General features: G+C 34.1%; 2 protein-coding genes across 2 annotated transcripts; one reads left to right on the top strand and one right to left on the bottom strand.

The window, feature by feature from the left end:
• Window positions 1-903: 903 nt before the first annotated feature.
• Window positions 904-10,054, top strand: LOC127878593 (methylmalonyl-CoA epimerase, mitochondrial-like). The gene is given in 7 exon segments (XM_052425119.1): window positions 904-1,220; window positions 3,840-3,890; window positions 4,047-4,154; window positions 6,234-6,293; window positions 8,349-8,435; window positions 9,144-9,231; window positions 9,234-10,054. Coding segments are annotated over 7 exon segments (507 nt in total). The 5' UTR covers window positions 904-1,169; the 3' UTR covers window positions 9,296-10,054.
• Window positions 10,055-12,424: 2,370 nt separating this feature from the next.
• LOC127877017 (uncharacterized) lies at window positions 12,425-19,787 on the bottom strand. Its single transcript, XM_052422598.1, has 3 exons — window positions 19,676-19,787; window positions 15,034-15,144; window positions 12,425-12,648 (listed from the first exon to the last, which is right to left on the bottom strand). Exons 1-3 carry the CDS (start codon window positions 19,710-19,712, stop codon window positions 12,425-12,427), a joined length of 372 nt encoding a protein of 123 aa, XP_052278558.1. The 5' UTR covers window positions 19,713-19,787.
• Window positions 19,788-25,125: the final 5,338 nt, after the last annotated feature.

The following is a 25,125-nucleotide window of genomic DNA, read 5'->3' as shown; positions in this document are numbered from 1 at the left end:
CCAGCGATATCATATGGTATGTCAATAATAGATTCTTAATGTGTTTTACAACAATACCATGATAATATTATTTTTAATTAATTTAACAAGAATTATGCCATCATATTGAATAATGAATTAAGCATGAGCGCAATGATTCTCGATACTGTTAATAATCGAATCAAATAGAAACGCCAAACAAACCACTAAAACAGGTTTGTTCGAAGAACGCGCGTATAAATATTTAAAATATGTACGGATACTTCGCGTGTGGCCGATTGACTCATATGTTTTAATTTCACTTCCATTCTTCTTTTGGTTTTCTGTTTTGTATCTATACGTTTATGACCAGCAATATGTGCTAATGTAAAATAAGCCGCGAAAACTCCGCGTATCATCCCGTACTGCGTTTGCTGCAGCTAAGAACTGCACAGAAAAAGACATTCGCTATCTTTGATCTCATTCATTGAAGTCTTTACCTTTCATTAACTGCAACCACAATCAACGCCGTATATCTTTTTTAAAGATATTTCTTGTTACATCTTACAGTACGCTTCATTTCTTGCGCGCCTTAGCTCGACCGTGGATTTCCGCCTGTCATCAGCTATAAATGTATATCAAACACATTTAAACTCAAATGCATGTTCAGAGACGAAATGTACTGTCTTCTTTTAGGACCTGGGGCAGCGGGCCTGAAAGATTAATCCAAAGAGTATTCCTGTGAAGTTTCGTCAAAATCTGCAAAGCGGTATAGGAAGTCGAAAAGAATGACAGACGGACGAAGGAGATCACGGTACCACTATAGGTCACCTATGACCGAGAACTTTGAGCTCATTTTAGCAATGCGATTCATTATTTATAACAATCGAAACTGTGTTGCGTGTCTTGTTGGGATATTTTCTTTAGGGTTAACTTGTGTTCGTGTTGTCTTTTTATTTTAAGGTGAAGGTCGATATGGGCGAATATTTCTTTAAAAAGAAGAATAAAGCACTAAAATCTGCAAGCACAGACACATTGTTTTATTATTTTACATAAATTAATATTAAATTCATGAGAATTGTTTGATTAAGTAGGCGATTTTTATGAATTTTAATTATTTTGAAAATTACATACTCTTTAGTGGAGGGTAATTTACCCGCAAGGTCAAGGCTGCACCACAGTACAAGTTTAAATATCAACATTGACTGAACATGGCTTTAAATAAATTAAGACCGCTTGGCAGACTAATGCGATCTGTTTCTGTAAGTATGCCCATATTGTTGCACCATTTAGTCAACACTTATTGTTATTCCTTGCCTGTTTTTGTGATTTTCAAATAAGATAATAAGTTACCGGTATTCATTTGTGTTTTTACCCGACTTCTCAAGTTCAATGACCACTGTTTGACCCTAATGCAGTCACTTATAATGTACTTTTTGATTTCACCTTATAAATATAGTAAAACACATATATACAGTCAAGCAATCATTTTTTGAATTTCACGTATAATAAGTATTCAGAAATATCTTTAAATTAGATCAACTAATAAACACAACTGCTGTTGGTTTTTAAATTTTATTTTAAGATTTTTTTGACAGTTTTGGCAAAAGTATATTTACAGATACCTGTCTTTTATTTAAATTAGCAGAACTAAATTGTTTTAAGGCAGCATTCCACACTTACGTGAATCCTAGACTCCTTGAAATGAGACTCGGGCTCTTTGTTTTTTTTTGTCAAGGACTCTTTAAAATAATATTTGAATAAAAAAACCCTTTTGATTTCCTTATTCGTTCCACAAGATCAAATGTCAGAACTTTTATGCACCCGAAAAACATGCCATTAATCATTCTGCTTGAACACATAGACAAAAACTCAACAATCTGATATTATTGTCCCCTACCGGTTTCACCTGAGGGGACTTATGGTTTGCGCTCCTTCTGTCAGTCTTTCTGTCCGTCGCACTTTTATGGATCCTGCGATAACTTTAAAAGTTCTTCATATTTTTTCATGAAACTTAAAACATGGATAGATGGCAATATGGAGATTATGCACGTCATTTCATTTTGTTTTTGACTTCAAGAATTCTGGTTGCTATGGCAACAAATAGACTAGAAATACTGCTGAAAATGGTGGTTTTCTGGATCCTGCGATAACTTTATAAGTTGTTCATATTTTTTCATGAAATTTGAAACATGGATAGATGGCAATATGGACATTATGCACGTCATTTCATTTTGTTCCTACGTCAAAAAATATGGTTGCTATGGCAACAAAAAATAATAATCTGACAATAGTGGGATTTCTGACAATGGTGGAGCCGGTAGAGGATATATATTGCTTGGCAATAGTCTTGTTTATTTTGGTTCCCTGTTGCTGTCCTTTCATATACTGGGTAGTAATAGGGAAACATGCAAAACTATGAAACTTAAAATTAAACTGATTATGGTTGTTTTTTGCTCTGATATTTTCACGAAAATAACGAGTGAAACTAATTTCCCCAAACTGTCTCTCATTACTATAAAAAACATCAAGATACCCGAAATTATTTACACTATGTCATAGCTACTTGAAATTTTTTTTTTTTCCTTATATATATATATAATAAAATAAAAAAAAATTAAGTACCTGTGCACAATGTAAGTTGTATGACTCCAAGTTACTGAAGATGGGACCGGCTGTAAATGAGTTTTAGCGTGAATAACCCGTTTCACTATAAATCGATGATTATAGCGGTGTATTGCAGTTTAATTGTAGACGTGTCATACAAACCACACTAATCGGTTCCTACAGTGTACTATTCCATAAAATTGTGGCAAGTTACTTAAGAGACTGATGATGGAAACCAGATATAATCCTTGTGGAAATTGTGCTTTTCATGCATAATATTGTCTAAACATTTTTCAACACGTTAAAACGTTTTAACAAATTATCATTGAACTCATAACACACAGCTATACTTGTATTGATGAATTCTTAAATGAGCATAATTAATTTTCTAATGCGAATCGCATTTCCGAATTGTAATGTTGACACAAAGTTAACAAATTCCATTTTCAAATCAACAGAGCTCATGTCCACGTGAAGACTTTTCTTACGCAACACTTTTCAGACTTGAATATCTCAGTCAAGACTAATGGTTTTGACTAATTTACGTGCAAGCTAATGATTAAATAATTCATCTTTGCGAGTGGAAGTGTTGAAACGTCTTAATGACTTGATGGCCTGCAAAATTAGAATAAAATTGCGTTTCCTCCATTTTCAAGTTCTTAAAAATATTATAATATATATATATATATATATATATATATATATATATATATATATATATATATATATATATATAAAGCATTGAGAAATATAGGACTGTTGAACCCTTTTGGTGTGATTACATAATTATGACACTATAAAACAGAATGTTCCGATAATGGTTTTAACCTTACAATAATTATGTTTATTTTAAACTTCAAATAATACCGGACTTTGATAAATCATTTTTCAAGGTGATATAACAAATATTGAACAGCAGTCACTTTGAACTTCGATCCGAAAACAAACATGAAAGAAAAATTAAATATTTCATGGATTAACATGTGCTATTAGCCAAAAAATATGATATTAAAAAGTGTTCTAATTGTTGGACTCCCTGAAATCTGTTCAGACTCCTTACTCAGATTAGTTAGTGTAGAACACTGCATGAAGGTACTTTTAATCGTTAAGCATTTGAATAAATTGTAACAATATATGCCCTTTTTTGAACAAATAATTATCTTTTACTAATATTTAATTAAAAAGTGAGTACAGACATTCAAAAGGTCACTGAAACTTGTGGGTCACCAAAGCAGGTACTTAGAGTTAGAGTTAGAATATATTTGTTATTTCAGAATCCAGTATGCATGCCCAAATCCCTGCATCTGACAGCCATACCTGCTCAAGTAAGAAATATAAAACAATTATTTTCACATTCTATTTATTTCAAATGTAACAACTTGCAGTATTGCAATGTGTTAAATCTATGACACTGAATAGATAATAAAAATAACTCTCTTTGAATGTATAACTGTAATACATGTTTTATTATTGAATTACAGAAATGGAAAATTGGCAAGATTAATCACATTGCCATAGCCACTCCAGATATTGAAAAGACCGCTGCTTTGTACCGTGATGTTTTGGGAGCCAAAGTCAGTGCAAAGCATGTAAGTTTATGTTAAAAATATTTTGAAAAGCATATAATTTACTGTTATATCTTCCACTTCAGGGCTTTTTTAACTTTTTAGCAAGGGCATTATAAAGGCCCCTTCTTCCCAGAGAAAAGCCAAAAAGAATTTCTTTAAAAGTATGCAATTTTCCCTTAATTTCAAGCTTACTATGTGAAATTTGTTCTCCTTTCTCAATTTTGTCAAATAATGTTTTCCCCAAAATGGAGGGTCAGGCCCTTTCCCAAAACAAAAAAGCCCTGACTTTTGTATTAGAGAAAGAGTTAAAATATCTTTTATAATGATTGTATACTATATATTTACCTTGCTCAAATTGACTCAAATTGGCCCTACTACGGCCTCTGTAATAATTAATCAGAACAGAACAGAATAGTTTATTTCGACTTAAGCATAATATAGCTCATTGTCATAAACATAAATATGCAAAAAAACAGCATGCGTTTCAATAAATACAAAACATACATCCTTTCGAATAAATATCAATTTAAAAAGGAATGAAATACAGCATGTTTTAGTGAGGATGTCACATGGATGAGGTTAATACATAATATAACAAGAGCACCGCATAACGGGTGCCACGCTCGGCTGCGAAAGCTTGTCATAATTTTTTATATTTTTTAGAGGTCACAGTGACCTTGACCTTTGACCTAGTGACCCAAAATGGGTAGTGGCGTGTAGAACTCATCAAGGTGCATATACATATAAAGTTTAAAAGTTGTAGGTGGAAGCACTGTGATGTTAGAGGCAAAGTTAAAGTTTTATATTAGAGGTCAAAGTGACCTTGACCTTTGACTAGTGACCCAAAAATGGGAGTGGCGTGTAGAACTCATCAAGATGCATGTACATATGAAGTTTCAAAGCTGTAGGTGGAAGCACTATGATGTTAGAGGCAAAGTTAAAGTTTTATATTAGAGGTCACAGTGACCTTGACCTTTGACCTAGTGACCCAAAAATGGGAGTCTCGTGTAAAACTCATCAAGGTGCATGTACATATGAAGTTTCAAAGTTGTAGGTGGAAGCACTGTGATGTTAGAGGCAAAGTTAAATTTTTATATTAGAGGTCAGAGTGATCTTGACCTTTGACCTAGTGACCCAAAAATGAGTGTGGCATGTAGAACTCATCAAGATGCATGTACATATGAGTTTCAAAGTTGTAGGTGGAAGCACTATGATGTTAGAGGCAAAGTTAAAGTTTTATATTAGAGGTCACAGTGACCTTGACCTTTGACCTAGTGACTCTGACGGCGGACGATGAAGAGGCTATGACAATACCTCGGAGTTTTCTCCGAAAACAGCCGAGCTAAAAATGTAGTTTAATAATTACAACACGTATATAATTTATCCTACATATATAAGCCATTTTCTCACATTTCAAAGCCTTTTAAATAAAACATGGCTAATTTTGTAAACACTTTTTTATTTGAACTATTAAGTAGTTCGATAAACTTAAACATTTTTGGGCGAAATCTATAATACTTTGGAATTAATGTCTTAATAACATCTGCATAGTAAGGACGTGTAAGAACAAAGTGATATTCATCCTCGATATCATTAAGGTTGCATAAAACACATTTACGTTGATCTCTAACAATGTTCTGGTATCTACCTGTTTCAATAAATAATTTGTGAGACGACAAGCGTAATTTAAGCAATAATGTTCCTGTTTTTTATTTTCAACAATATCAAGATAAGCCGATCGTTCGAATACTGGTTTCAATTCTTTATATAAAATCATTGAACTAGATGATGTGGCACTTATATTCCAGTTAAGTGGTATACTGGTGTTCGTAATCAACAGTTGCTGTGGGTACAGCATACAGTATTCAACTCACTGATATTGCCGCTGTTATACTAAATGGAATATTTAATCAGAGGTGTTAACTCTTTAAAATTTAATTAAAGATCCTAGATAAAGCTTATATTATACAATAAAGGGTAGAACATTCAATACTCACTACCTATTTTACATAAACTGGAAATGTGAATTGAACTCTGTTGTATGCAATTAATTTTATTATCGAATACCTGTATCTTGTCTACCTGTTGCCTTGATTTCAGCCACAGCCTGAACATGGCGTGTACACAGTGTTTGTGGAGCTGGGGGATACCAAAATAGAGGTATTTAGATTTAAGAACCAGTATTCATATTGTTAGTGGTATGCTGATAGAATTGAGTAAATTATTTGAGTTGCTTTTTGGGAAAATGGGGCTTATGCAGTCTACACAGGCTAATAAGGGATGAAACTTTTTGCTTTTATGGTATTTTTTGTTTCAAGGAAGTCTTTTCTTAACAAAAATCCAGTCTTTGTGGAACGTACATTCCTTAAGCCCAGTTTTTTACAGAGCAGCTCATTTGTCTTTTTTTAATGTTTTTCATTACCTTGAGTCGCGTTTTGAGAAAACTGGGCATAATGCATGTGCGTAAATAGTGTTTTTCCCAGGAAGGCAAAGGGGCATGGCGCATTACTTTCAAAAAGGGCATTTTAGCGCGCAGTTTAGGCAAAAAAGGGCAAAAACGTTCCCTGAATACCTGAATTACGGGGCAACATGTAATCGCATCTGAAGCAGTTGTGGAAAAAATAACATATAAACAAGCACATTTAATGGTAATTGATGTATTTAACTTACTATGATTTATATTAATATATTTACCTTGCAATGTACATTTAAGTTCCATGCTGTTTCAATAAACTGTACAGCACGACAAACATAATAAAGCAATATATGCATATGAATCTGATTATACACAGATCCACTAACATATAATTGAAACCATGTTTGTCTTATCCCATTTTCTAACAATAATCTTGCCAGATGTTTAAAATAACATTTCGAGTAAATTGATCGCTAACAATATGCAAACACTCGCTTCCGTGACATACATCCACCAAGTAGATTACAAATAAATAAATAATGTTGTTGCTATCTAAAACATTTGTATGCATCATTGATTATCACAGACATTTCATTAATTCCTTCTTAGTGTATAATCTCCATCGTTAATTCGATCGTTCACGACGTTATTTGCCATTTTTGCCGAGTCGCAATTTAATTTGTATAGTCCGCCATGTTGTTCAAATGTCAAATGATGTAAGCGACTGGTGCGCATAGCAACGTTAAATCGTGTACGCGATTCGCATTTTGTTAAATTAGTATACGTCTCAGTATTATTTCAATAATTAGATCTAATTTTCTTAAAGACGAAAGCTGATAAAGAATAAATTGGTTTGTGTTGTTTAATGTAATTATGCGTAAAAATATATGTTTTGATATAACTGAATAATGCATGCAATGCACAATTGCCACGAGAATAACATCGAGTTTTACATCAAAAGTCTCCGTACGTAACGATTTTATCGTGGAGGAGTACACATTGCCGACCGAAAAGTGCGCTTGGTATAACATAGCCTCTGGCATTATCGATTGATACTGACACGGGGTTATTCACGCATGACTAATTCACAGCTTTGGAGTAGTCTACCTATAAATCGAGCACTGTAATAGATTAAATCTGCTCAAATAATATAGTCGATTAGACGTTGATGTCTCTCGAGTAAATCAAGCACAGTCGGAGCGTCACAGACAATCAAGGACGCTGATTTTGCAGACCAAGTTAGATCGTAAGGCAATAAAGATGTTATCGATAAGGGCGCGTGGCGAAATTTGCCTTTGAAAAGAAGGGCGCTTGACGAAAGTTGCCTTTGAAAAGGGCAGCGTGGCGATCCGGGAGGGCGGCGTGGCTTTTTGCCACGCTAAAATGGCCTGGGAAAAGAACTAGTAAAGTGTCGTCCCAGATAAGCCTGTGCAGTCCGCATAGGCCAATCAGGGACGACACTTTCCGCTTTTAGGACATTTTTCATTTAAATGAAGTCTCTTCTTAGCAAAAATCCAATTTAGACGGAAAGTGTCGACCCTGATTAGCCTGTGTGGACTGCACAGGCTAATCTGGGATGAAACTTTTCGCACATGCATTATGCCCAGTTTTCTCAGAACACGACTGCCTTATACTTTTAGCAGTTCATAAGTTATTTGTAACTTATGTTTACTTTCATCGTTAATGCTTTTGGTATGTATCCATGGTGAGATTAGTGTACAATTTCTTATTTCAGCTCTTGAATCCATTGCTTTTGGTATGTATCCATGGTGAGATTAGTGTACAATTTCTTATTTCAGCTCTTGAATCCATTAGGGGAGAATAGTCCAATCCAAAACTTCTTGGATAAGAATAAGAGTGGAGGAATGCACCATATATGTTTGGAAGTGAGTAAAATGCAATTATTAATTCTGAGTGCATACAAGTATTTATTTATATTTGACACTAAAACATGTTTTAGTAACATAAAGGTTTTTATGGTAGGAATTTTTTGTATTCTTTATTTCTTTTACTACTTTCTAATCTTCTTCTGTTTACACAAACCTAGAGTCAGTGCTATTTGGATACACACAATAAGTTGTTGCAGTAAACCATAACCACTGATTGAATGAATAATAAATAATATAACAGATAACCACTATTCAATATAACAGATAACCACTATTCAATATAACAGATAACCACTATTCAATATAACAGATAACCACTATTCAATATAACAGATAACCACTATTCAATATAACAGATAACCACTATTCAATATAACAGATAACCACTATTCAAGTTTCAAAAAGTATCTTGCTCTAGTCTTCCAACAACAATATTGAATTTTTTCTTATCAGATCTGAATTATTTCGTTAGTTTCATGTTAATTTAATGAAAATACTTTCTTGTACATGCTGTCTTAAGTTTTCCTTTCTGTTTGAATTCACTACATTAAACAGTACATGCGGAAACCTGTTGCAACACTTTATTTACTGCCAGTGCTTTTTTCCTTTCTGTTTGAATTCACTGCATTAAACAGTGCATGCAGAAGTCTGTTGCAACCCTTTATTTACTGCCAGGTGTTAACCTCCCAAATTGCATGTTAACAGGTAGATGACATAAAGGCTGCCATGGCAGACCTGAAAGCCAAGAACATTCGTCTCCTAAGCAACGAGCCCAAGATCGGGGCCCACGGAAGCCCGTAGTGTTTCTCCACCCCAAGGATTGCAATGGCACTTTGGTGGAACTGGAGCAAGTATAGAAGAGGAGTGTAATAATTACAGCCTTTAACATGGATCACTTTGGGACAATATTTCCTTGAATGTGAGATGATATCTGATTTACCAAAATTTGTATCAAACCCTTCTTGTTTTTAAGGTATTCTATACAGGGCTTTGTGAAGAAAATATTCCTGCTGAACAAAACCTTCTTTATCTCAATGAACATATGCGAAAACTGGGCTTAATGCATGTAGTGTCGTTCCTAGAATAGCATGTGCATTGCACAGAGGCTAATCAGGGACGACACTTTCCACTTTTATGAAATGTTATGTTTAAATGACGTCACTTCTAAACATAAATCTTGTCTAGACGGAAATAGTCGTCACTTTACGCACATGCATTAAGGCCCTTTTTTCTAGAGCGCGGCTCAAATATACATAGCCTGCAGTGTGACAGAGTGACCCCACTAATTAATCAGATGTTTGTTTTGTGATTTGACACTTCCGTAGCGTGACTTTGGTGCATTGTTTATTTTTCTTACTCTAATATAACTCAGGGAGATGGAATTCAATTCTACATGGTTGTTTTATAGTCTCCAATAAATATGTATGCCAAAACAGACTGCATGTGTAAGCTGTCTCGACATCGTGTTGTCGAATGAAAATCTCAGCTATTAAAAAATATTTTACAAGTGTTATTATTTTACTATGTTGAAAGAAACTTTCTCTCACTGATAGTTATAACGTGATAGTATTTGTTATTAGTTATGATATTATTGGTGAAATATATGTATATACTTATATGTGTGCGTTTATTATATTTAGGCAATAGGGGTGTGTGGGTCAAGGGCATCCCCTCCACATCGTACCAAAAAAGCATTATACATACATACGTCCATTTATATTGTGAAAATCATCCATGTGCTTTACACAAACCAATACAATATATAGAATATTATGTGAGTTTTGGATAAAGATCAAATTTATCATGCGAGGCTAAGAACCATGGTAGAGCGATATAAGAAAAGTCTGAAAGAAAACCATTACCATTAAGTCTGAAAGAAACCAATTAACATTACGTCTGAAAGAAACCCATAAACATTAAGTCAGTAAAAAACCCATTTGAATTAAGTCAAAGAAACCCATTTCAATTAAGTCAAAGAAATCCATTACCATTAATTAAGTCTGAAAGAAAACCATTACCATTAAGTCTGATAGAAAACTAAAATTAGATTTTGTTGAATAGGTTATTCGCAAATTATAGTATTCGTTCTGCATAACAGCAACGTTTATCTTGATTTCAAGTTTTAACTGCATTTCATTTTCGCGATTACAATATGATTTTCATTCGCATGAACTAAACAAACTGGCATTGTCTTCAATTTCCATTATTAACCTATTCATAAATAGTTTATCATCTACCTGTAATGTACAGTAGGTATTTGTCAAATATCTGGTTCAAAAACACGTTTCCCATTTACTTGACTTGTCAGTGTGGAACATCGACTTTAACATAAAGTACTTCGATTTTATTAATGTAATACATTTTATCAGTTAAACCAGATACGTGAGTAGACATGCATCGTATGGTTTCGATGTAAGTGTGATCATTTTTTATTTTTTACAAATGCAGAGACGTAAAAGAAATGAGTTTAACACTTATAATTCATGTTTAAACACAGAAATGTCTATATATGCGGCCCTATTATCCTATCCACGCTCTACGGTGAAGTTCGGGTGCGTATTTGTTGAAACGTAGCAAGGAGATTCCTTCTGATGTCCATTCGTTGCTGATGAAGAAATGTCTGTCCACTCTGGTGGAACGTGTACGCGAAGACGAGCGTACTGTCTGGAATAGCGGAGCGTCCGTACACACATGCGCAGTTAGATCGTCTCGTGGTGGGGCGCTTACCAATCGAATTGGGACAGTGAACGCAAGGCGAACGGGGAATGTTGCTGTAGCAAAGAATAATGTTGCGGCATTATGAAAACAACACAAGCTTTTTAATTGATTCTGATCTAACATTTTTTTGTTTAACTTTGAGGTTTTCTTATATATGTTTCTGCTCAATAGCGCCATTACACATGATATTAAATTACACAACTGTAACCAGTCTTAGTAGTATTAATCATAGGCAAGGCGTTGAACATGCCAAATAGGCAGAATGTCACAAATTCAACAAAAGTGCAAATTACAAAGTCATTATCGTTTACAATTTATACACCTGTATATTCAATTGTAGCTAAATATCATATGCAAACGTTGGCCATACAAAAATTGGCATCATTTCAACCGTTTAAGAATAGCAAACTGACAAATCGGACGAAATCGACAGTTTTTGTTAGGTAGGACAAAAACCCGCACTCCAATATAACCATAACCATCCGTGTAAATACGTGCTTACAAACAAAACTATCACAATATATCGCTTAAAATTGATGAAAAAGAGTTGAATAAACAACTTACCCCTCAAAACTAATTCCAAAAGTTTATATTTTCTTTGCAACAACTGTTTAACCCTTTTTTATTTACTTGAAAACGAAAGTCGCCATTCATGCTCTTGAACCCGGCTTAGCACTGAATTACACTGACAGAGCCAGGCACAATCAACAACAACAACGACGCTTTGACAAATGGCGACCGCTGATTACTTTCACGGAATGGATGTAACTAAATGAAAAATACTAACTCATTCTGATTGTATTGGAATTAGTTTTTATGGGTAAGTTGTTTATTTAACTCTTTTTCATCAATATAAACCGATAAATTGAGATAGTATTGTTTGCAAGCACGCATTTACACGAAGGGTTATGGTTAGATCGGAGTGCGGGTTTTTGTCTTACCTAGCGAAAACTGTCGATTTCGTCCGATTTTTCACTTTGTTATTCTTAAACGGTTGAAATGAGGCAAAATTTGTTTATGGCCAACGTTTGCAGATGATATTTAGCTACAATTTTATATATAGGTTTATAAATTTTAAACGATAATGACTTTGTAATTTGAACTTCTGTTGAATGTGTGACATTCTGCCTATTTGGCATGCTCTACCCCTTGTCTATATATTATTATCATATACGATTTTTTTTGTGCCGGATCCATATGGTATTAATAATGCACAGTTTACAAAATCACAAACAAGAAAGGATAAGAAGAAACTCGCAAAGCCATGTTTACCATTTTATCACTTCTTTTTGAAGAGCAGTGTTTCTGATCTCGTCCTTGCGTTCCTGCTGTACCGGCAGATTATGGACGAGTCTCTGGTCATAAAGAACGCATGCGCGATCCAGCTGTTCCTTTTTGTCTTTCATCAGTTGTCGTTGCCTCAATAGCGCGTCCTCGGCGTTAATCTCGGCCTGTCTGCGTTCGAGAAATGTGCGTCTGAGGCGCGCTGTAGCTACAAATGATACGATCGTTGAATTTACAGTGAAATCTATTTGGTTAAATTGTAATTAAGTAATGATAAGCAACGTTTTTTACATGGAATATGAAGATTACTTTTCGAGCGATAAATCTTTGTTCATATAACCGTGTTAGGTTCGCACAGGAATGATATAGCTGAAACATGCCGTTATGATTCAGTATTAATGCCATCTTTCATATTATTGTGCGTATGTATGATGCAGTACGGTGAATGGCATCAGGCCTTAAACTAAACAAAAGTAAATGCAATGTGCTACGAGTAGGTAAATTTAAACAAAGTAATATTCGTCTTAAAAAAGAAATGAAATTCAACTGGACATCAGATAAAGCAACAACGTTAGGAATAACCTTTACAAACAATGAAAATGAAACAATTATAAAAAACATATTACCTAAATTACAAAAAATTAAAAATTGTTTAAAATCATGGCAGCATCGTAAACTTACACTAATCGGAAAAAACACCGTATTGAAAACGTTTGCACTTCCTTAATTAATTTATACACTGACAGTTCTCCCAAACACACCAAATAATATTATTGAAGATATAAAATCAGAAATATTTAATTTCATATGGGACGGTAAACCAGATAAGATTAAGCGAACTCAATTAATTCAATCAGTAGAAAATGGAGGTATCAGACTTACGGATATAGATTCATTCCTGAATGCAATCAAATGCAGTTGGGTTAAAAGATATTTGGATAAAACCAATACGAGTAAATGATAATTATTTTACCAAAAAATTCGGAAAAAAAAGGTGACTCCTTACTTTTTGAATGCAATATCGGCAATAATATCTTAGATGAAATTGCAACCAAAAACATATTTCTATCGAATGTTCTATCGGCATTGTGTAAAGTTACTCATAATTTAGAAACCAAAATAAACAGTAAAATCATTCTATGGAACAATAAAGACATAACTACTAACAATAAAAGGTTTTTCTATAAACATTGGTTCGAACGAAACATAAAATATGTAGATCAATTGTACGACTACAGAATAAACGAATTCTATACTTTTGATAACGTATGCTACATATACGGAATACCAACAAGTAATTTCCTGATGTACTACACATTGATCAAAAGTATACCCATACATATTAAAGCTGTTACCAATATAAATAACACACCATGTATTCAAAAAACATTCGTAGAAAACATTATTGCAAAACAAAACAAAACGAACAAAATATTTTACACACTTCAAATTAAAAACCCTGCCGAAATCTCAAAAGCTCAAACTAGATGGCAAAACCTTCTTGGAGAAACAGAATTTAATTGGAAACAAATATATGTCATGCCATATAAATCAACTACTGATAGCACACTGAGAAATTTTCAATATATATACATCCAGAGAATCATAGCTACAAATAAATATATTTTTAAGTGCAACCTATCCAACACAAATCTATGTGATATGTGTAGTTAACATATTGAAACAATAGAACTATTTTTCTGGGAGTGTAAACATATTCAATCTCTATGGAATCAGTTGACAACCTTTTCTAGAGAAACAACAATTAATGTAAAACTTTCTCTCTTAGGCATCAGTTTAGGGGTAAATACCTTCAAAAGACAAGAGGTTAATAACGCTGTGAACTACACAATTATATTAATGAAGTTATTTATATTCAGCATGAAATATAGAAAACAAATACCTACAATGAACTGTTATATCAATTATTTAAAACTGAAGATTCAAATTGAAAAAGAAATAGCCCTAACAATGATACACTGCATATATTTAAACAAAAATGGAAACACATTAAACTTTCATAACAAGTCCAGTATGCTCTCTACCATCTTTATGCAACTCATCATTATTCACAACTATTATGTTTTTTTTTTCTTTTCTTTTCTATAAACCCTTCTTTTTTTATCTAAAGGAAATCACAAAGTCAAAAAATTATATATATTAGCATATCTTGTATAACAAATCTGAAAATTATTACTGCTACATAGTATCACTTTGTTTTATGATCATATACATGTATACATTGTATGTATTATATTGAATAAAAAAAATAAAAAAAAATATGATGCAGTAGGGTGCTTCATACGGTAATTTAAATCAAATGCAGGTTAAAAGGATTATAAATGAGCCACGCTCTATGAAAACGGAGCTCAATGCATGTGCGTTACGTGTCTTCCCAGATTTGTTTGTGCAGTCCACACAGGCTAATAGGGGACGACACTTTCCGCTTAAACTGGATTTTCGCTACGAAGGGACTTCCTTTAAACGTAAAATACCATAAAAGCGGAAAGTGTCGTCCCTGATAAGCAGCCTGTGCGTACCGCAAAAGCTAATCTAGGACAAACTTAACGCGCATGCATTAAGCCCCGTTTACCCAGAGCGAGGCTCGTATGAGACCACCTTGACGTCTGCTGGGTGTAACAAGCTCCTGGCGGCATATGGTAGAGTCCAGTCTCGGCAAGCGACTCAGCGAAGGGGCGGATTTCTATATGTAAAAATAACATAAATACAACTTAATATATATTGCTAACTACCATAATATTCATTCACATTTAGTTTCAAATAGCAGTAAATATAGACAATCCCAGAATCGATAATATGGGCGCCGCCATATTGGCTATTACGTAACCCGCGATTGAAAACGGTACTGAAGAATTTGACAGATTACAACGTTATCATAGTGTACACCCGCTTTATTCCAATAAACAGTACTTTATGACTTCGCACATTAGGATTGAAAACAAGTGAAACATGAAACCAAGTGTCGATATGTATCACATCGTAAATCAATATAATTTAAATTAAAAATATACACGATAGATTCATAAAATATGTGTCTCTGCAACAATATTCAGTGACAACACGTAATGTTTAAGGCCGAGTTGGCATTTTTAAGCATACCTTTCAGCATAATGCCTTTGTATAAAATTTAATTATTTCTTCTTTATGGAATAAAATTATTTAAGCATAATTATAAAAGTATAGAAATATCTAAAGTGTGAAGTAAACGTTGTGATTTTAGCGTAAATAGTGCCGGAGATATTAACAAAGATCTATCAATATATAAAGATTGGAAACATCCATTCAGACCATATTTTTGGATAGATCTTTGATATTTAAGATCGATGTAGACAATAAAATTGATATCTGCCTTTGTTTAAGCCTATATTATTTCTTATTAAATGTCGTACTTTATATACTTTCCGGAGATATTCATGAAGAAACGTTATATATTAAAGACCTAGGACGACTTTTTTAATTAAATAATACATCTCTTTGTTTGTCTAAACAGTTACCATTTCGCTATTAATATTTCCCTTGTAAGTGTCATTTTAAAGGTAATATACAAATCTATAGCCGAAATGAAGTTTGTGATTCAAAATTGTTTTCGTAAATCTTTGTTATCGAAACGCTGTAAGATTTTCAGGTAGAGATTTTTTTTTAAATTAAAATTATGTATCTAGTTTAGTCTAAAACTGAAGTGGTTTTTAGCAATCTTTTATTTAAAAATCGCTCTCAAGCTAATACAAAAATAACTAGCCGGAAATGAATTTTGTGATTTAAATGAACAAGTATCGGAGTTATTCGCTTGCAAAACTGTGTAAGATGTCAGGATATGTCATACTTTTTTTATTGAAAAGGACATATCAGCTTTTGTCTTACAGCTTTCTTATATTATTATTATTTAAATAACGTTTTACATGTTGCCTGAAATATTATTAAATTTTCGTAATAACATCTTAATTCACGATTGAAATGTTCAACAGTGAAAAATAATAAGACTTAAATAAACTTAAATAATTCCAATTGTGTTCTCTAGATTTCCTAAACGTATGTCTTTATTAAATGTTCGTAAAACGGTCTAAATTTACGCGTAAAAAATAAAAACACGCACAAAATAAGTGATTTATTTTTCTTTAATTACGGATTATAAATGACAGCAACATACATCTCTTGAAAAAAACATCAGCGATAAAGGCGCGAACGAATTCGCTCAATGGGAGGCGATGTTCCAAGTGTTGATTAAAAGCGTTTATGGGATTGCCCGTGACACCACATGTCTGCACATGTGTTGATACCGAAATTTAGATAAGATATCACGCGTCACCTTGAAATAACATGTTAAATGACACTCAAGACCTTATTCATGCCAGGGACCTACACAAATAGGTCCATGTCCATGCTATGTGTTGTTACTCTTAAACGAATGCAGATGAACCTTATTTCTACTAATTACGTAATTTATATTAATTAAAAAAAACACGAACTATTATGTGGTTGTCAGATCGATAACAGAAACTCTTTAAATCATCAAATATATTTGATAAACCCATTTCGCTTCCTTGTTTTGCGTAGGGACCTATACACACATATGTTTATTTCTTCAGTACTGTTTTGGAGGCGCGCGAGAGTATTCAGGGGCGGGTAATCCGGGAGGTATCGATTTCTGGGATTGTCTATATAATAGCTTGTGTGATGTGGAATACTTACTTATGGACTAAAATGATTATGTTAGTGGTGGTGTCGTATTAACCGATTACAGCATTTATTCATATTGAAACTTAATCTATTCACTCATTAATATTCACAAATAAAGTTGCAGTTAAAACATTGTTTTATGTGCATGGTCATTCAATAACATATAAATTACAAATTGCAATTGTTGTTTGTCTTGCATTTATAAAATAATTAATACTTTATTAGGCAAATCGGCATAATCCATGCCTTTGGCCATTTACAAATACAGTATTACAAAGAGATGGTCATAGCAAAACAACATGTAAAGTTTAAAGTGCATAGTATCAAAATATTCATGTACAAATACAGAACGAAAAAAACAACAACAAATACATGAACTCCTCTGACCAAACATATTTATAGAGCTTAAGAAGCATTACAATCAAGGATTTGGGAACGTCGTTTCATAGAAAAATATACACATTTTGTCAGGCGTCTTAAAACTCCTGTTTGATATGAGGACATAAGCTTAATACATGTATTCATTGTATTAAAAGCAATTGGGATATTATATTTTCGTCTTAAAATTGATACAAGGGACAACAAAGTACAACGTGGAATTCCGATTCCACTACATTTAGGTTTCACAGTTTACAAAGTCTTCTTACTCTATCAACATTATTGAATCTACCTGTTTCGATCTCAAGCTGGTGGGAACACAGTCTCAGTTTTGTTAATGCGATTCTATAATTAATAAATTATCATGGTCTACTGCATCTAGATATTTTTCATATTTGAAAACAGTTTTAAATTTGTTAAAATAGTATAATTTGTTTTGTGATTTATTAATGTATGTTATGATTGCTCAGTGTTCTAGTAAATATGAACGACCGGCATTTGAGAAAACCACATAAAGTAATTTATATGAACTGTAGGTCATTTAAAACTCGTTTATTTTACGACTGCAACGATATTGATTAAACAACACATTTGTTCAATTGACTAGTTAAATGACATGATTACAATATATTTTGCCTCCCAATAAACATCACACAAATGGAATCGAATGTACATGTATATAGTATTCACTAACAGATCTATATAATATATTATGCAAGTAAGAGAGTGGGATATAATGGCCGCAGCGTTAACCAGAAACAGCCGTTGGTAACCACGAGCCCCGAAAGTGTGGATGATAAACTCGTGGAAGTCGGCCACAAGAAAAGCCATGCCTACCGGGGGTGGAAGAGCACACGTTGAATTACCGATGTGAAGTAACGACGCTATAGTAGCAACACCGCCTACCCAAATAAAAATGCTCAAGCAACCGGGCCTGGAAAAACCATTTACTTGATTGGGCTAGACCTAGCTCACCAGTCGCTTGACCCCTTAATATCCATGATCGCTACACTTGCGATTACACTTTACTTGATCGCTCAACTTGCGATCACACTTTACTTGATCGCTACACTTGCGATCACACTTTACTTGATCGCTACACTTGCGATCACACTTTACTTGATCGCTACACTTGCGATCACACTTTTAGTTATCACACTTTTACTTGATCGCTACACTTGCGATCATACCACTTTTTATACCAATGGTCACTTGACCATTACACACTTTTTAATTCGGATATTTAGTACCAATGGTCACTTGACCATTATACACTTTACCTATGGTTTTACTTATCACACTTTTACTTGATCGCTACACTTGCGATCATACCACTTTTATACCAATGGTCACTTAACCATTAAACACTTTTTAACTCGGACATTAAGAACCAATGGTCACTTGACCATTACACACTTTACCAATGGTCACTTGACCATTACGCACTTTTTAACTCGGACATTTCATATCAATGGTCACTTGACCATTACACACTTTTTAACTCGGACATTTAATACCACGGACATTTAATACCAATGGTCACTTGACCATTACACACTTTTTAACTCGGACATAACTCGAACATTTAATACATCTCGGATATTTAATACCAATAAGCGCTATACAAGTTTTTTCCCTGCGGCATTGCTACTATTTTTAAAGCTTAACCTTTAAATTAGGTTGATATACTACGCCTGAAACCCAGAGTCCATTCGAGCCGATGTGTTGATTCATAGTCGCTAAGGTAAGCTTGTAGAGATAAATGTTGTAGAATAAGTACGCATGCCCCTCCAATCCCCCGGCAAACAGAATTTTCAGCCACAATAAATTTCACAAAATACTGCGTCCATTTTTAACGGAAATGATCTAAATATTTATTTGAAAAATAAATAAAATATACTAAGCGGGTTCACATAATCAGCCCTCGCAATGAGTTGCTACAGCGAGACTGGCGCGTGCGCCAAGTCATTGTTTAACACCGTAATTCATGTGACTGACCCGTATTCAGGGATCGCCCCAAATTATAGATTAATGGCTTAATCAAGACATAATGTAGTAACATATTCCCCACTAACACCGCACCCCGCTTCGTTGTTTGTATTGAAGGAACACTTTATGATGCACGAAACATCTACCCCAAAATCAAGAAAAAACACTACCTGGATAGGGTTTTAAGAATCGGGTAAAGTCCTCCATTGATTCCAGTTGCTTCTGTTTTCTGCCTCGAGGAATTTCCGCAGATTGCTCGAGATATAATTGTAAACGTTTGTTTTTGACGATGATAACACCAGAGCACAGGCAGTTAACAAAAGGCGGAATGACGTCCTATCACGTGGTACGGAAATTGCGCAATTCTATAGTACTAACGATCTCGACCAAGGCAATCCGTTAATAACGAAACAGACAAAGTAGTCCGTAATCGTATCTATAGAAACCAGTAAACAACATTCGTTTCCGCGAAAATCAATGTTATTAATTTATATTCAGAAATTAATAAGTCTTAATTCGATCCTTTTTAAAGCTTTACTGTTGGCGTTTTTTTTACATTTAGGATACGTAAAGGTGTGCCTTTTACAGATTTGCAGTTGTTTAAGAAGAACGATTATTTTTTGAAAGACAGATAACATATTTTGGCGATCAACTTTGACTTAATGTGGGCATCTTCGAACCAAATGAGATGTAAAAATAACCATAAAAGATATATTTGACCATTATTTAAAACACAGAAGATATAAAAAGCTTGGGAAAACTATTTTCACGGAAAATCTCGATTTGGCACCATGGGATTCTTGGGTATTTCTTTCGGGTTGTTATTTATCATGTACAGGAACCGTATGCAACAATTGTTTGTGTACTTATTTATTCCTATTTAACTCATCTTTGAGTTGGTGACGGACCATACAATATGTACACATTAATTCAGTTTTAAAAATATATCATGTTCATCTGAAGTTAAATCAATAGGAAATACGGACAGTAAATTGACATAATATTGATATCGAAAATCACCAATACCTATAGTGAGTACATAATGTGTTTACAATTAACAGCACATTGATTTACCGATTTTCGGGTTGTTTCCGATTCATGTTAATGCGCCTCGCTGTGGGAAAAGGGGGTTTAATACATGTGCGTGAAGTGTCGTCCAAGATTAGCTTGGCAGCTCGCAAACGCTATTCAGAGACGATACTTATCAGTTTTCTTGAATTTATCGTTTAAAGGAAGTACTTTCTTATCGACAGACTGCACAGGCTTTGCCGGGACGACACTTTACGCACATGCATGAACACTCCTTTCTCACAGAGCACGGCCCATATGAATTCTAACAAATCTAAAGTAAACAGTGCATGCATGGCATGTAAATATAATACCTCAAGCAACCGCAGATATCGATCAACAAATTTTCGCTGTTTTATAAGTCACCGCTTAACCAAAGTAGTTGTTTATTGATCATTCCCGTTATTGAAAATATGGCTTTGTCTGAATAGTGAATACAAATGAATTCATTCCAACAAGGCGTGAACAAATTTATGGTGTGGTTTTAAAAACATACAGATGGAAACTGAACGATGAAAACAACTTTATATCAATTTATTGTTATGCTATCTTTATAAGTCAGTCAATGTTCATGATGTTCGCAAACTGCATTATTGAAATGCGTATATCCGTGTCGCAATGGATGTAGTGTCCGCCAAGGTTCAGGTTCGATCCACACTGTTAGAGCGTTTTCTCTTCCCCCCCCCCACACACCCAAGAAAACTGAGCCGGGAAACGAACGGAGTGAGACTCAATAAGCCATAGGCTTTCGGTACAATGGCGCTCAAATAAATACATGTATGTATTAAAAAGTAATTTCAGAATGCTAAACGTAGATCTAACTATGGTTATGATATTACCCGTAAAACATTCGATATATACGCCCGGAAGTCTATGCACGGAACGCTTATTTTAAACATTATTTTCAATTATCATCTACCGTAATAATATGCACTTACCACTAGTTTGCGCCTAAGTTCCCGATCCATTGGTAGTTGTGGTGTAGCTTAATATATCAGAACTTCGGAAATAATCAAATGAACACTTCCTACACTACTGATTCTTGATTTAAGAATGTATCTCATTTCAACGTATATATTCCATTTCGTGCGATAAAAATTACAAGTACACTGTTATGAATGAACTATTGGCGATCGAGTAAGATATTGGTGTAAATAAATAAATGTACGAATGAAGAATTGGCTAGTCAGATGATTAATTATTTTAACTGCTTCGCTGAACTCAAAGATCACAAGGTGCAGGCTATATAATAACCCGACCTTTTAGAAAGTAATTGAAATCGTTCGTGTCATGTTTTTCCAATTTTAAACAAATCAGCGAAACTATTATGACTCTAAATCTACCCGTATTGTTAGTCTTAAGTTAATGTTTATATTAGCATATTAACAGTGGATTAATTTCGAACTACAATGTTATTTTTATGATCAAAAGAACAGTGATATCATGCACTGGTAAAAAAATGTGAATGCAAATATCATTTGCTCTTTTATTTCCATCAGGCATATTTATACAAACTTGCACAACTGCAAAATCGCATGTAAACATCACAATAATACATACCAGCGCCCTCAATCCATTTTAGGGGAAGCGGGTCGCTACCCATAGCAGGGTGAATTTAGGCGGCGTTTCCCTTTTTGGGAGATTTTTAACTTACTCTCTAATTATTACATTTGTACATGTTTGCACTATCTTCATTGCTTATTTCATAATTAAGTATGTTTGACAAGATTAAATAAAAATAGAATTGAGATATAAAAATCATGAGACATCTATCTATAAAAAAATATTTTTAATTTATTTTTGTTTTTATTTTTTTTTAGGGGGAATTTTTCCCCCAAAAAGGGGAAAAAAGTATACATTTCAGGGGGGGGGGGGGGGGGCAATGCGGCCGAATTTCGGCCGTGGCTTTGACAGATTGAGGGCCCTGCATACACATGGACAAGAGATGTTTTGAAAACAGTTCTATACCCCCCCCCCCCACGAGGAGCAAAGTATTAAATGCGACCTAGACCTTTGATATCTTGATTTGAAATCATGCTTATTTAGATGATCCTTAGAATTCTTTAAATATTGAATGGAAGCAATATCTTGCTTCCATAGTGGTTACACTGTTACTTTAATATTTGACCAGTTGACATTCTTTTGGGACACACATTACACAGATTCGAACTCGGCCTAAATATTTTAAACATGAACATTTTGAGCAAATTTAATCGAGATTGAGACAAAAATAATTCATTTTCCTAGGATCTGATCTGGTGACTTTGGTTTTCTTTGCAGGTGAACCAGATTAAAACTAGGCCTAAATATTGTCAAGATAACTATAAGTACCAACTTTTATCAATTAAAAGTGACGTCCTTAAGAATAACAATGTTTTCAATGATTTGACCTCGTAACACAGTTTTTGGACGCAAGTGACCGAGATGCAAACTAAGCGTAGATATGGCCAGGATAAACATTATTACTATGTTTAATCTTGATAAAGTAATAAATGTTACATATTCAGGCATAACACTTTTTTTTAAATCTGACCCGGTGACATAGTTTGTGGATGCACGTACCCAGATTTGAACTCCGCCAAATAAATTAATATGATAAACATTCTGACATAGTTTCATCAAGATAAAACAAAATTGATAAATAGGTTTTTTCTGGGATTTGACCAGGTGACCTAGTTTTTGGACGCACGTGAACAAATGATGATCTCGGAATAGATTTTGTATACAGAAATATTCTGACCAAGTTTCATAAGGATTGAGTCATAAATATGCCATCTAGCGAAGCAACAAAGTTGTTATAAGATTTGACATGATCACGGACTCTAGATCAATATACACTCCGTGACATGATGAACTATTTTTGGAAACATGTTACCCATTATCAAATTTGGCTTAGTTATTGGCCCGATAAACATTCTGACACAATTTCATCAAGATAAGGTCTTTGATGTGGCCATTAGAGAAATAACAAGTTTTTTTAAGAATTGACCCTCTGATTTTTTATGTTGCCTCTAGAGTGATAACAAGGTTTTTGTAAGATCTGACCTGTTCCTATAAGCTTTATTTAACCTTAAAATACATCAAATCTGTATTATGATAGGTTTCCAAGTAAAGACAATATGAAGGTACACTTTATTAATATGTTTTTACCTGTAAGGTACTCCGTGTTGCTTGCAATATTCTAAAAGCCTTGTTTAATGTTTGTGTCTCTTGACAAATTTATGGTTACGCAACAGATGCGTGATACTGTATTGGATTCTCGATAGCTTGTTGATCAGCAGTAGCTTTATTTTCCCTATTTTTTCAATTAATAGCCTCAGATTTAGAATGACCTATGCTGCGCAAAATATTCCACGTGATGAAAACGCAGCACAAAGTGGACTATTTTAATCATTCATAAACATTCCCTTCCGCGAAACGTATAATTCAAAAATTGTTTATTGATTTTCTAACATACGCTCTGTTAAAAAATATTCGGGACGATTGAACTTTACCGGTACGCAACACTTACCATCAAACAGCGTACCCTAACCCTAACCCTTAACACCTAACATATAACAACTAACGCAACACCTTATTATCCTTTTTATCCTATATATTTCCTTAGTATCGGGGGCTACCGCCCCCAAACCCCCGCTTTGTCGATAGTGGTAAACAACTGCGTACCGGTAAAGTTCAATCTAGCCAAATATTCCATTTAATACGATATTTACATGATGTGTCCATTTGTTAATGAACATGCAAATTCGTTGAATTGATATCCCCCGTCAATAAACTTCTCGACACAAAAGTTTTCTGGACGGATGGACAACGCCAAAACAATCTCATCCAGATTAAAGGACGGACGGACAACGCCACAACAATATCCTCCTTCAGATAAAAATGCTGGTCAGTTTATGGGTTTAGCGTACATATTACAAAATTCCTTGATGCATAGTAAAGAAATGACTAAATAATTAATAAGTCATCAAATTTGTGACCTTTGACCTCAAGGTGTGACCTTGACCTTCGCCCCTAGAATTATGGGTGTTGAATGTGAAGCACCCCCAGATGATTGAGAACAACTATGGCAAGTTTCCTGGCTCTGGCTCATGTGTTAATGGAGATAAGGCTCTAAGCTTATATTAAAAAGCATTTTTTCAAGATACAAAGGGCCATAACTCTGTTATTAACAAATGGTGTACAATGCCAATTGGCATGCATCATCCTCTTATCCATATCTATATGTAGCAGGAATGACTATTTTACATAACGAAGTCTATTTTGTAATTAAGTCTCCAGTCTTATTTTACTTATTCTTTTGTAAATGTCATCTTGTAACCAGTCTTTGCTAGTCTACTTAATTTCGTGACCATTTATTTCTCATGGATTTCATGGTGTTTTTAGTTATATAAATGGGAGGCCCATACAATTACTTCTGTTTATGTTTAATCTAGTGTGTAAAACATTTATTTATTGTAACTTTATGTGTCAAGTTGAGACAGGGCCTCTAATGGGCAATGGTATATAAGCCTGTGATTGCTATGGTAGTTGGCTTTTTCTCACCAACACT

The sequence above is a fragment of the Dreissena polymorpha genome, chromosome 4 (genome assembly GCF_020536995.1).
Source record: "Dreissena polymorpha isolate Duluth1 chromosome 4, UMN_Dpol_1.0, whole genome shotgun sequence".
Lineage (NCBI taxonomy): Eukaryota > Metazoa > Mollusca > Bivalvia > Myida > Dreissenidae > Dreissena > Dreissena polymorpha.
The sequence above is the reverse complement of the archived record's forward strand: the minus strand, read 5'-3'. Positions and strand labels throughout refer to the sequence as shown.

Coding starts and splice junctions, on each gene's coding strand:
- LOC127877017 (XM_052422598.1), bottom strand. CDS start 19,712: ATGGAGGACTTTACCCGATTCTTAAAACCCTATCCAG. Junction 15,145..19,675: donor ATTCTTAAAACCCTATCCAG/GTAGTGTTTTTT, acceptor TTTTACATATAG/AAATCCGCCCCTTCGCTGAG. Junction 12,649..15,033: donor TCATACGAGCCTCGCTCTGG/GTAAACGGGGCT, acceptor TATCATTTGTAG/CTACAGCGCGCCTCAGACGC.